The sequence below is a fragment of the Strix aluco genome, chromosome 22 (assembly GCF_031877795.1).
Source record: "Strix aluco isolate bStrAlu1 chromosome 22, bStrAlu1.hap1, whole genome shotgun sequence".
Taxonomy (NCBI): Eukaryota; Metazoa; Chordata; class Aves; order Strigiformes; family Strigidae; genus Strix; species Strix aluco.
Window position 1 is genome coordinate 4,459,071 of NC_133952.1, and position 12,458 is coordinate 4,471,528.

At 41.8% G+C, this 12,458-nt stretch overlaps 1 protein-coding gene across 4 annotated transcripts in view; it reads right to left on the reverse strand.

The window, feature by feature from the left end:
• The window catches only part of RERE (arginine-glutamic acid dipeptide repeats), a 254,855-nt gene that overhangs the window by 16,254 nt on the left and 226,143 nt on the right, over positions 1–12,458 (reverse strand). For all 4 annotated transcript variants that reach the window (XM_074848543.1, XM_074848545.1, XM_074848544.1 and 1 more), the window contains one exon: positions 2,162–2,324. In XM_074848543.1, the coding sequence (XP_074704644.1) occupies positions 2,162–2,324 (163 nt within the window). The remainder of the gene's footprint in view (positions 1–2,161; positions 2,325–12,458) is intronic.

Sequence of the window (12,458 nt, forward strand, 5' to 3'; positions counted from 1 at the left end):
CTATTTCCTCCTACTTGGCTAAAATAACCATTAATAATAATAGTTCTCGCATAAATTTTGTGACTTCCTACAACCACCTTGCCTTCCATGGCCATTATTTCTGATTTTGCAAACTAAGCAAGGCCAAACTTCATCAGTCTACAGATTAAAGGAGGATTCCAGGAATGCACAGGTGCTACAATTCACAGAACTTTTGATTCAGCACACGTGACTTTTCCAATTAAGTTGTCAATCAAATACTGTTCATGTTTAGTCAGAGAGGCTGAGTTCCAAAGGCACAATTTTCAACAGAAAGGAGGATCATCTCTAGAACCCGGTCAAATTTAAAATCAAATATTCTGTACCTAAATCCCGCTTCACTAGATTCCATGGACAGATACTGTGGTGGCTTTTCTAGTTTTTATTTTGTTTCTAGACTTCATCTTCTAAACCAGATGGGGTCTGCTGCTATGCTCTGGTAGACAATGGCTATATTTAACCCAAGAGCTAGATGTGTTTTGTGGGTGGAAGACACGACGCTTACATATAACGTACCTGTTTGAAAAAACACGTTGGGATTCTTTTAAATGAAAGGTACTACAAGGATTCTACCAGCTTTCCTATCCTTACTGCAAGCCTCATTAAGACTTTTAACCTGTGGCAAACTTACATTCCAAGAATGTCACGTTATGAAGAAGTGGAGAATATGGAAAAGGTCACTCTCCCTTGTGGCAAGCAGTATATAGCAAATTAGCCGATGATTATAAGGCTGTGAGCTAAAAAGCACCATCTAAACCACTGAGAATCTGCAGACATCACAAAACGGTATCTTGCCTCATCTTCTAAAACAACTCAGGAGTAAATCCTTTCTTATTGAGTACTGCATTTTTCTAGCACCACCCCTATAAATTCACAGCATAACAGGTCTATAATTTGTCACAAGCAGAGAGCCCTGTGGCTTCTTTTGTTCACATCTTTAATTAGAAGTCCTTGATGCAAGAATACTGTTTTTCTAAAGGTTCCAAGAGGATATTTGGCAATACATGCAGGTTATAGAGAGGGAGGGATTCTACAGTACTTGCCATTAGCGTTTGTCATCAACTCATTACCCTTCAAATTAACACTGGGTCCCATTTAATAACAGTAGCTGCTAGCACTACCATAATTTCTACATTAATTCTTGCAGGTGTTTAAGCCCTGACTGCAAAATTGACACCAGGCTAGAACTTGCTTTCCTTTACTAAATTGATTTTTATTCTCATCCTGCAGTTGGATCCATATGGATGGGTCCTTCCAGCCACATGCGCTCTGAAGTGCTGAGTATCTTGGATGGAGCTGTGGAGTCAAGATCCTCACTTCTTGTGCACACAGAAATCAGCAATAAATCCTATTAAATTCAGCAAGAGGAAGCTAATAGCCCTTTCTTACTACCTCATTAATACCCTCTCCAGAATACTCTGTCCTGCCTGCTCATCATATCCTCTACCTCCCCCATATCAGTAAGAGTCTGCCAATTTCTGCCTTCCACATAGTCCCTTTTCTTTAGAAGACATGTGAAATGTGCTGGGTTTAGTCCATAGAAAGACTTAAGCTCAGAGGGTAACATAAGCCTTTTACATAAGGATAAAAGCTTATATATCCCTGTGCGCATTACTAATCATAACCCTCTGCAATGCTGTACATTTCACTGGTTTGGGTAATTATTCTTCGTTTAGACACTTCTGCTTCAGTCAAGGCAAAAGTTCTTCCCAGATGCACTGATACACAACAGTGCTGGCTGCAGCACACGGTCTGAGATCAAGCAGAAGGTATGGGTCACCAAGTACGGATAAGGCACTTCCTTCCAAAGGGATGAAGGACTTCCTTCGCTTTGCATTTTCTAATTCCCGTTACTGTAATAAGCACGGAGAAAATACAACACAAAACCAAGAAAAGAGTAGGGAAATTCAGTACCAGGGCAATGTTTCCACCCTTACAGGATGCTTTTATGCTTAAGAACGGCACAAAGCACTTGGTGATCAAAGACGCCTACCACATTCCAGCATAATGGTATGGGAACAGGAGGGCAACCGCCTGAACTCCATTTCCTTGCTTCATTCACTCGAAGGTACAGCACCATTACATTACTGTTGCTCCCTGCATCTAAACAAAGATAAATGCAATGCTTTTAGCTTCCACTTACAGAATTCACTGGAGGGGGGCCTGGAGGGAGTGTTGACTGGAGTGGAAGCAGTTCGAGTTTTAATTCTCCGAAACACAGCCTGTCTTCGATGCCTACGGTGGGCTCGAGAACTTGCTGCTTCAGGGGTTTTCTTCCAATAGTAATAGAAGGTGATTAGTTCTCCCTGCAAATACAGAAGGAGTATGTTAGAGGGGCATGCAAAACTGACTTGTCAGCTTTTTTTCCTTCCTTTTGCTCTCTGTATGCGTGCACATGTGTTTTTTCAGGAAGCTTCGTGATGTATTCAGCCAGACAAAAGAATTCTTTCGATAAGACAGAAAAAAAAAAAAAGTCCTCATTATTTTTTGGTTTGCTTTTGCAGGGGAGAAACAGAAGTAAATAAATGCCTTCTCACCCCTCCCCTAGGAAAGAAAAGAGGCTGGGTAGTACGTATCCAGCCTCTCCGTGCTGGTCTCAGCAATTCGGACGGGGGTGCCCTTGCCTTGCTGTCAGCACCTCTGCACAGCTCAGGAGGCACCGCATCCGGAGAGGGACCTTTCAGTGAGTCCTGACAACAAACAACGGGCAACTGCTAAGAATTCTCTGGTGTTTACAGAAAAAAAAATCCGGATCAATTCAAACAGATACTGCCATTTTGTCAACCTACATTCTGCATACAGATATTTTTAAATATCCCCGTTAAAGAAGCTGGAAGAATAAAAACGTGTTCAGCAAGAAGTCTATAACCGTAACTCAACCCTACTACAGTAAATCGTGTTTTAATTTGAATATATATGCCCACATCTAAATTAATTAAGCAGTTAAAAGAGCACACCTAGAGAAATGAGTGATAATTTCACAGCATAATGAATCTGGCTTACATTCAAAAACTGGAGCAGCTGCCATTCAAACTAGCGGATGTAATGCTGAACTGAAGAACAGCATGTGGTTTTAATCTCTTTTCTCTTACTTTGAAACCCCATCATTTCCTGGCGACTTGTCTGCCTCTAAGGTAAAAGGTGTTGTTTCTTTCAAGTTGCAAGAGAAAAATGGAGAAGTTCTAACCAGCCCCTTGAAAAATCAACATCAGAACAAACATACCTGAATTGCCCACAAAAAGGGTTTCTTTGAACTGCATTTTATGTGATCAAACAACATAACCTCAGCCTGCTCCCTCTGTGGGGAAATCCTGCAGCCTATACTCAGGGCAGATCACTGAAGTTAACTCTAATAAAGACACACCCTTAATCCAAACTCTCCCAAGGGCCTCAAACAAGCAATTTACAGCCATAACTAACATCTGTACCACTGAAACACTTGAAAGACAAAAGGAGGATGTTGTTCTAGACATTAACTGCTGACATTTAAGACACTTAAGAATTTTACCAACACCTAATTTAAAAATAGAAGCACCAAAAAAAGAACACAACCACAACTTTGATTTCTGGCAACAGACAGAACAGATGCATTTGTAATCTGCACTGCTATAGACCGGGATTGATGCCATTGATCTCCACCACAGACCTGAACAATACTCACACCAAACTGTATTCAGAGCGACACTTGGCGAGGAGGAGGAGGGAGTAGTGAGTGGGCAAAATTAATTGTTACCGACAACTGTTGATTCTGAAGGACAAAAAACCCTACTAAAAAAAAAAAATAAGTTAACTTTCCTGAAGAGAATCTAAAACTAAAATGGGTGCAGGCTGGCAATGAGCATGCAAGCTATGTCAGATCTGGGAAGAACAGAGTTCTGACACCCAGCACCCTGCTCTGCTCCCGCATGTTCAACTGTACCTGTTTGCTTTAGAAATTACATTTTACTCTGAGCCCATTAAGTGGGCTCAAAGTCCACCCGGCACAACTGTTTGTCAAACTGAGGGTACGACCTGTGCCAGGAGGCAGACAAAGCTCTGCAGAAAAGCTTATGCAATGTTTGTCAGAGGTAGAAAGTCTCTTGCAAATGAAACCAGCCACATTTTACCTATAAATTCATTTACATAAAATCTGAGGTGTCACCACCAAGGAGCAAGCCAGTAAATCTTACGTCTTTATGTCAGTGAAGTAGCGTGTCCTCTGCCATATGGCAACAGCAGAGCACAAACCAATCTGTTTTCCTCCCGTACAAAACAGGAAACGGGAACCTACCTGAGCTCTATTTACACATCGCAAACCCATCAGGTCCCAAGGGAAGTTTAACAACTTAGACACGCACTACATCATAAACCAAACTTTTAAAAAAGAAAGGTGTATTTATAAAAAATACTAACTTCATGATCATAATGGTTTTTTTCTGAGACCCTCCCAAAACCGCAGTCACAACTGCATGCAGATGAAGACAAAAGTTTATTTAACAACTAGTTTTACCCCATCTATGAAATCTGGATACATTAAAGGTCTAGAGAATAATCTGTACTCCCAATGCATCCTCAAACTGCACAGCTACGTGACTCAGTAAATGACTCAACTTTCTGACAACGAGGGAAAAGTCAGAGAGGAAGCATACACAGCAAAGGTTAATGTTACACACACGCGGGTTAGCCATGTACGACTGAAAAAATTCCATGCCAGATCTTACTAGCTGCCTGGCTATCTAATATTATATTGTCTAGCTAAGGGATTAAATGCTGGAGTGGAGTGAGTCAGGTAGGATTAGAAACAGCATACTGGTGACTGCACGGGTGGCAGAAGCTTCTGCACAAAGGAGTAAGTCGGGAAAGCTTTGGTTCTACAAACAGGGAGTAAAAACAGCTTCCAGCTTCGCTGCAAGTGAAGTCAAATGAACTTTAATCAAACATGCATTGCGTGTGCTGCTGAAACCCATCACACATAAATTCAGGGAACAAAAGCTATTGCAGAAATCAATAGCCTACTGAAACATTAACACAGGCAAGCATTGATCAAAAGGCCCTTTTACGAAAGGCAGCCTTGCAAATTAGCTGCTGTTTTTGCTTGCAAGCAAACAGAAAAGCATAAACGCTGCTGACATGAATGGCCTGTAATGATCATTTTGTTCCCGGCGATCTCACCTCACCTCACCACAAGGTCTCGCAGTCAACACATCCTACATCTCTGTACTATAATTGCGAACAGCATGATGAACTGAGGCAGTCTGGTGCTTGTTCACGGCAGGGGGGGCTGAGAGCAGCTGCTCTGAATCTGATTTTCTGGGTAGCAGGTCTACACCCAGGGGAATAGTCCTAATCTAACAACCTGCAAATATACTGTACGTCTCCCTTGAAGTTTTTTTGTGCCAAGAACTGGGTATCGCTAGTCACATACGTGCTGAAATCACAGAAAATGAAGTAGACTGAATCATCATCCTCTGTTGCATCATTATACTCGTTCAATTTAAGAGTGACATCCCCCTCATTTCCAAACGTCAGAGATAAATTAAGGAAGGAGTGAGAGCACTGAGGTGACTACTACCTGTGGTGAGGTCTCTGCCTGATGGTGGAAGAGAAACTCAAGGCTTGCAAGCCAAGATCAGAGAGGGCTGAACCTGCTGCTTCAAACAGTGACCTCGTTCGTCACTCTCTAACCCAGTTTAGTGGCCTGAGGTGCAGAGACCACCTGAAGTTAGGAGGCGACTGGCTCCTTTTGCAGGAAGCACCATCCAACTGTTCCTGCCACCCTCTCTTCCCTGCACCCAGAGACACGCTCTTGTTTCATCAAGCTCTGGGACCACCAATAAAACAGGCATTAACAACCACTGCAAAGCCTCACAATGAAATGGTAAACTTAAGCGATGCATGGCCCAGCTTATCACCACTTTGAAGGCAAAGTAGCAAAATTTTCGATGGCTGCACATACATGGCTGACCCGTAACACACAATGAGAAATGGGAGTGTTCAATGAAGCAGGCCCTCACAGCACACGCAAAACCATGCTTCAGCAAAGCTCCCAGGCTAATGAATCAGAGCAGTCGTAATATTCCAGATGTGGTAATATAGCCTGTATTTTGAAGCAGCTGTCCAGCAAGAAGGGTTTCCATGTCCACATCACTGCTTCTTTCACCAGAACTGTTAACGTGCTGCCTCCTGTCCCTGAAATCCACCTCATCTCTCAGACCCCCAGAGACCGATGTTGCTGACAAAACTGTTCATTTGTGTCACTTACCAATAAATTCAGTAGGTTAGGAGGAAAGCCCCAATAAAATGGCCTACATGTCTACGCCAACACCACCCCTCAAATGAGCAGCTCTAATTCCTGTACTGTGCCACATCAGAGAAAGATGTTATTAGTGCCCTCCCAGATCAACTCCACCAAGGAACAGCTTTTTGCATCAGTGTGGGGAGAAGACTGATTTCTCCCCCAGTCTGCTTAGTTGTTCACAGTAAAGGCCTCACCTCCACCTAGTACAACACCACCTCTCTTTTCTGCAAACACAACTCCATTTTTCTATGTTCATATCTGATTAAAAATTAGCAATTTATCAAACACATATAAAACAAAATGAGAAGCATTGTTCAGGCTCTTACTGCCACCTTTCCTCAACAATATCTACCTTCCCGTTACTGAAGGTTCAAAGACAGAGGGGATATGTTCTTCACTAAAAACCATGGTTCAGCTTTCATCAGTTTTGAAATACATCCGGAGCTCACAACTCAAATCCCTTGCCTTCTCCTGCCAAGGCCATTTCACCCCATGTTGTAGGTACACAGAAAAAAGTCACGCTTCATCTCCTTTTAGCTCTGTTCCAGGGATTATTTTTAAATAAAAAAATGGTTCAGATCCACTCCGGCAGGAGTATGCAGCGGTGAGACTTGCTCTGCGATTCAGCTCTGGGGGTTGAGCTGACACAAGAGTCTTCAAGTGCCCGACAGCCCACATCCTCCCCAGCCCAGCACTCCTGCCTGCCCTGCATTTATTAGATTACTTCCTTGGCAAGTGGCACCTTTCTCTTACCTCTCCCACTATTTTCACCCACTGCTCCCACCCATATTTTTTTGCAGCTCAACCCAGCTCTCCAAGCCGCAGCACAACACACCAGGGCAGGCCTTACTAACTCTTCCATACCCTTAAATTAACATGAGCACCAGTAAGTGCTGCATGCCCCGGTTTCTCACTTCTTATCAGTAGTTTTCAAATGTAAAATACACAATACAGGCTGTGCCCCATGTTTGTCTTTAGTCTTGCCTTAGGTAAACAAAGGATTAACACTGTGTATGCATTTCTGGATTTGAGAGGTTTTGACAGCCCTGCTGCAGCAGCCGCTGCTCCTATGGAAGCCAATCACACAAACACATCAACTTACCTTCAAGTATCTGTTACGGTATAACAGAGTGAGCAAACATAATAATTGCTGTTTAATTTCCCCAGAGCCTAGCTCTGCCAGGAAAAAAAAAATAAAAAATTGTGGGGGAGGGGAATAGCTTTACAGTAATTAAACAGAAAAGGTAAATGACAACTCTCTTCAGTGGCTATAAACTAGTCATGGCAGACCAGAGGGGAACAGATTGTCCAGCTGTGGCCTTAATGAATTCACAATCTTTCTGGAATGCATCAAGGTTTTATTAAGTCAACTCAATTTAGCTAATGCTCCCTATTACTAAAGTCCTGTGGTAAAAACAGTGTCTCCAGTGCCCCCCTCCTTCACTGAATCCCCTGGCTTTAACAGTCTCGGTTACGACATCTGCTCAAATGCCCACGTGCCAAGGGGCATACCAAGAAAATGGACCACACTTGCAGAGCTTTGCATAATGGGAGCTTTACAGTACACACCTTCAGTACAGTCCACCCTGTCGCCGTTGGTGATCTCCAGGTTGCTTCCTGAATTTACAGAACCACCCAGAATACTGCCATACACTGACAGACAAACCTGAAGGCATCAGTCCCTTCCATCACGCACATCTCCATGCCCAAAAACTGCCAATACAAGAGGCACAAATGTACACAAACAGGCCAGGGCAATCATGGAACAAATCCTCTGACCTCCTGAACAGCACAGCCTACCACAGCAAGGTAGAAACGGGACAGTGAGGGGAGGGCACTGCATGGCTATTTCTTGTTATGAGCCTATATCCACATAGAAAAAAATTGAAACTCTTGTCTCGCTCAGAACAAGTATTGAAAAAATGCAGCAGGGAAGAGAAAGAACAACAGCTGTGTGCAGCTCACAAGAGCTGAACCTAGGCAGTTTTACAATTTTAAGCTTGGTCTACATGCCTCTGCCAACTATGACAAATAGGTTTGCATATGCTCTAATTAAGCAATAAGTCTCAGCAGCTTGTTCAGTAGCACTGATTAATGTCCACCCTGGGTGCACAGGAATACTGCATAATCTAGAACATTACTGAAATTTTAAGAGAGGCTTTTAAAAACCAAGCAATATTTTACTAACACTACAAAACATTAAAAACTGTGGGATGCTCTCTAAGGAATATCCTGCAGGTCTCTCAGTTCTCTAGCATATTTTGAAAGTACAGGCATTCTATCTAGCAGTTCCTCTAGCCATTTGTTATCTGTTGGATGGCAATACAGCCTTCTCTCCCTGGTCTCTGCTAAGAACTCTGCCTACAATTTTAGGAGGAGATGGGCTGTCCTAATACTGTTTCCTTGTTCTGCAAACAGCAAGGTAAGCTAGCTGGTCTCATTTTTTATTTGAAACTCCTGACAAAACAGGCTGTCCAACTGGGTGTCAAAAGAGGTGATAGGTATACAAGAAACCCAGGCTATCTCCTTGGTTTTTTTATGCTGTCAATTTACCCCCAATACAGGAACAGTCACAGAATTTCCTGGGAACCCAGCCGAGGCTCCATCTGTATTTTCTGGATTTCATTTTGTTGTGGAAAATAACCTGCAATCAGATACAGCTCTATGCTTTCTAATTGTTTCTGCTAAATGAGCGCTGCTACCCTGCTTAGTCCTCTACAGACCAGAGGAAAAGAGAGATTCTGTCTCCTACAAATTATGCTTTTGTTTAAATAGCTGACACAGGCTTATGATACAACAGGTCATTAGATCTGTGTCACTCCTGATAATGCTGAAACAAGTTTGGAACCTGAAGATTTCCCTCCAAAGTTCCCCAAGCAATGACAAGACTAAAATAATTTCATTTTTCATGTAACCTAAACACATTTCTGTAATTCTCCCAAGAAAACATATTCTCCCTCCTTCACAGATAATAATAAAAAAAAATCATAATGGGTGAGTGCAAACTAAACCTAACTCTTAAAACAAAATTATGCATGGGAACTGAGAGTGGCAAGAGACACAAAGAGTAATGGAATCACTAGTAGAAAAGAGTCAGTGAACAGGGACTGCAAAGTGGAGAGAAAAAAAAGGGAAGAAATAGGCAAGATAGAATGTAAATAATCTCTCATTTGAAACAAACCTTTATCTGCAGTAGCACAGTAACACTCAACCATTGTATAGCATCTTCCATTTGATGACAAAGTCAATGAAGTATTTACAGATTAAGTCTCAGCACATCCTTTTTAAGCTTTATAGCGTATAGAAACAAAGAGACAGAAGATTTATAAATTGGCCAAGATCAATCCTGTGTGAGAAGTACAATTGTACTGATTCACCTCAAACTATGTGAACAGCTCCACCAGTGACAGTCAGGCTCTAAAATTCCTTCATAATTCAGAACGGGGCCAATTGGATAGACTTATCCATCCTTATATTAAACACAGCACTGGCTGGCTGTTCCTCAACAGTTCAGCTTTCCTTCTGCCCTCAATACAAGCTGCTTTTCCTTTCAATCGGATATTCTTGTTTCATTCCTACCACTTGCTCATATGGTTTTAGCAAACCACAGAGAAATCTAAATGTTACTGTCCACAGCCTGAAAAACACACCAATAACATGTCTCTGTGCCACATCTAACTCACAATTTTCATGTAGGTCATTTGCTAACCTTTTCCAGTGTTTGTAATTAAGGTTGCGTATACTGGCAGGAAAAAAGGTAATTAGCACATTATGGAACTTACCCTTGCTATCTAATTGGTTTTTGGTGTTGTTTGTTTGGGTTTTTTTCCATTTTTAGGGATTTAAGTACCAGCTTTAACAGTTCTGCAAAAACAAATGCATAGCATGCTAGTGCATTGTTTTAAGCCTCCGCCACAGTTAAAAGCTGCTGACCCTCTCTCCAGCTGTACATCATGCCAGAATGAAAAGAAAGCTTTTGTAATTAAGGCTTCTTCCTCCAGAGACTCCTCTTTGTTAATCAACAGAGTTCCTAATCCCCATAGGAACTCACAGACTGTTGGCTGCATCTATTATTAATTATTAGAGCCTATCTTTAACAGTGTCAGTTATAGTTCTCCAGGACTGTGTAACCACTGCCAGTGTCACCAGGTACACCCCACAGGGATCTCTGCCCCTTGATCAATTAAGAGGTTATCAAAATAGTGAAAGAGTTAAGAACCTGCTTGCGTTATACAAATTTGTTGAGGATTTATTTTCTACTTAGCTCCCCTTCACAACTTATATTATCAGTATTTCCGAGGTTAGAAATCCTGTTTTGCTTGGCCACTTCTAACTCCAATCATTTAACCTTTTTCCCCTCCTCTCCTAAGCCCACACACCTCTGCCAGCCTCTGCTCAGACACAGCTGCCCAATCTGCAGCGTCGAGGGGGCTCCCATTCCAGCAGAGCCCAATTCTTCTGCACTGATGTGATGTTTTCACCTGGCACAGAGTACAAACCGCTTCATGCAGACAGAGCCTGGAGAATGTAATTTAGCCCCTGTGGAGCCAGGGCATCTCTCTTCCTATTGAGGCCCAGGCTGGCATACACTGAAGGTTCCTTCTAACCCACTGTTCAACAACCATTTGTTCTCCCTAGCAAATGCAAATATTCAGGCTTTTTCCCTTTTCACTTACATCTTGATGCCCAAAGCGCTACCCCTAACAAAATGCGCATGGGCCAGGTGAATTAAGCACAATGCAGTTCTGAAGAACAGAGCTGAAATGCTTTTGCAAAGATGGGCAAAGTTCCTATTTTCTTGAGCCAGCAATTCTTTCATTCCATTTTACAGCCCACATCAAAGTCCTGGGGTTCACAGCTGTTTCATGCAACATCTTTCACTGCCAGTCTCTTGTTAACTAGAAGTTCTCAATATTCGAGCTCACACACCAGGACAAAAAGGAGAGTGGGATAAATACCCAGATAAATTAAATGCAAGATATTCAGAAAAGCTTTCAGAGCAGAGCTCACCGTAGCCTGCACTGGATCGTGTCTTTCCCCCTTCACGTACGCTTTTCCATCAATGCCGCTGACATCGAAAATTTAACAGCACAATACAAGGAATAGGATTTTCTCAATGAAAATTATCCCTTTATGAACATCATCCCTTTAACTGCACTTTCTTTTTGTACCAACCAATAATTTAAGTTTCTTGGTTGCATATTGCTAAAGTTCAGGTGTGGGACCAAAACCTATTTCACTGCTACTGGCTACATCACAATAGATCTCTTTCTCAATGCCTATAATACATCACATTTTCACTATTTAAAGTGAAGGTGTCAGTGGTGGTTCACGTGGGCGTGTATATGAGAGAGAAGCAAGCCATAAAGCAGTTAAAACTACCACACTCCATCCCGTAAACATTTTTCTATTTATCTGCCCTTCATTACATGCACAATCTTATTATCTCTGCACATCCTCAAAGCGACAGCCGTCAGGGTCACCCTATAAAATATACATCGGCAATGTTACATTTAATGACTGGAGCGAGAAGAAAAATGAAGGATGGGAGGAGTGGAATACCGCAGGATGTTTTAAAGGGATCATCAGTTATATCTATGCATTTCCTGAGGTGATAATTGAATGACAGTGGCTAGGGGGAAATCCATTTTTGAGCTTGGGAAAGGACTGTTAAGAAAAAAATGTTTTTGTACTGGCAGCATGTAATGGCTGCCAGAAAATGAAAAAGGTTCCTTCAATCACAGCAGTTCCTCTATTTTATGGATTTTATATAGGGGCTGAGAATTATATCAAGTACCATCAGCTGTTCAAACCAATCAAAAAATATTGACAGACTTTGGTAATTTCATCCCCCAACCAGAGCACCTTCTGTTGTGGTTTGCGTGTCAACTTTAATTTAAATGAAAGACCAATTTGTGTATGTGCATGTGTGTGCAGAAAGTGACAATCCAAACAAGGACAGTAGCATTTTCTACTTTCATCATTTTCATTTAAACAAAGTATTAAAAATGTAGCTCTACTACTCAGCAGGGAACTTAATTCTCCTGTGTTTCAATAATGTATACATACGCTGATTTGTTTTCTAATTCTGCGCAACTGAAATGAGGCTTGCAATTATTAAAAAAGTTTTACTACTTAAAAATATTTTTATTATTGCATTAGG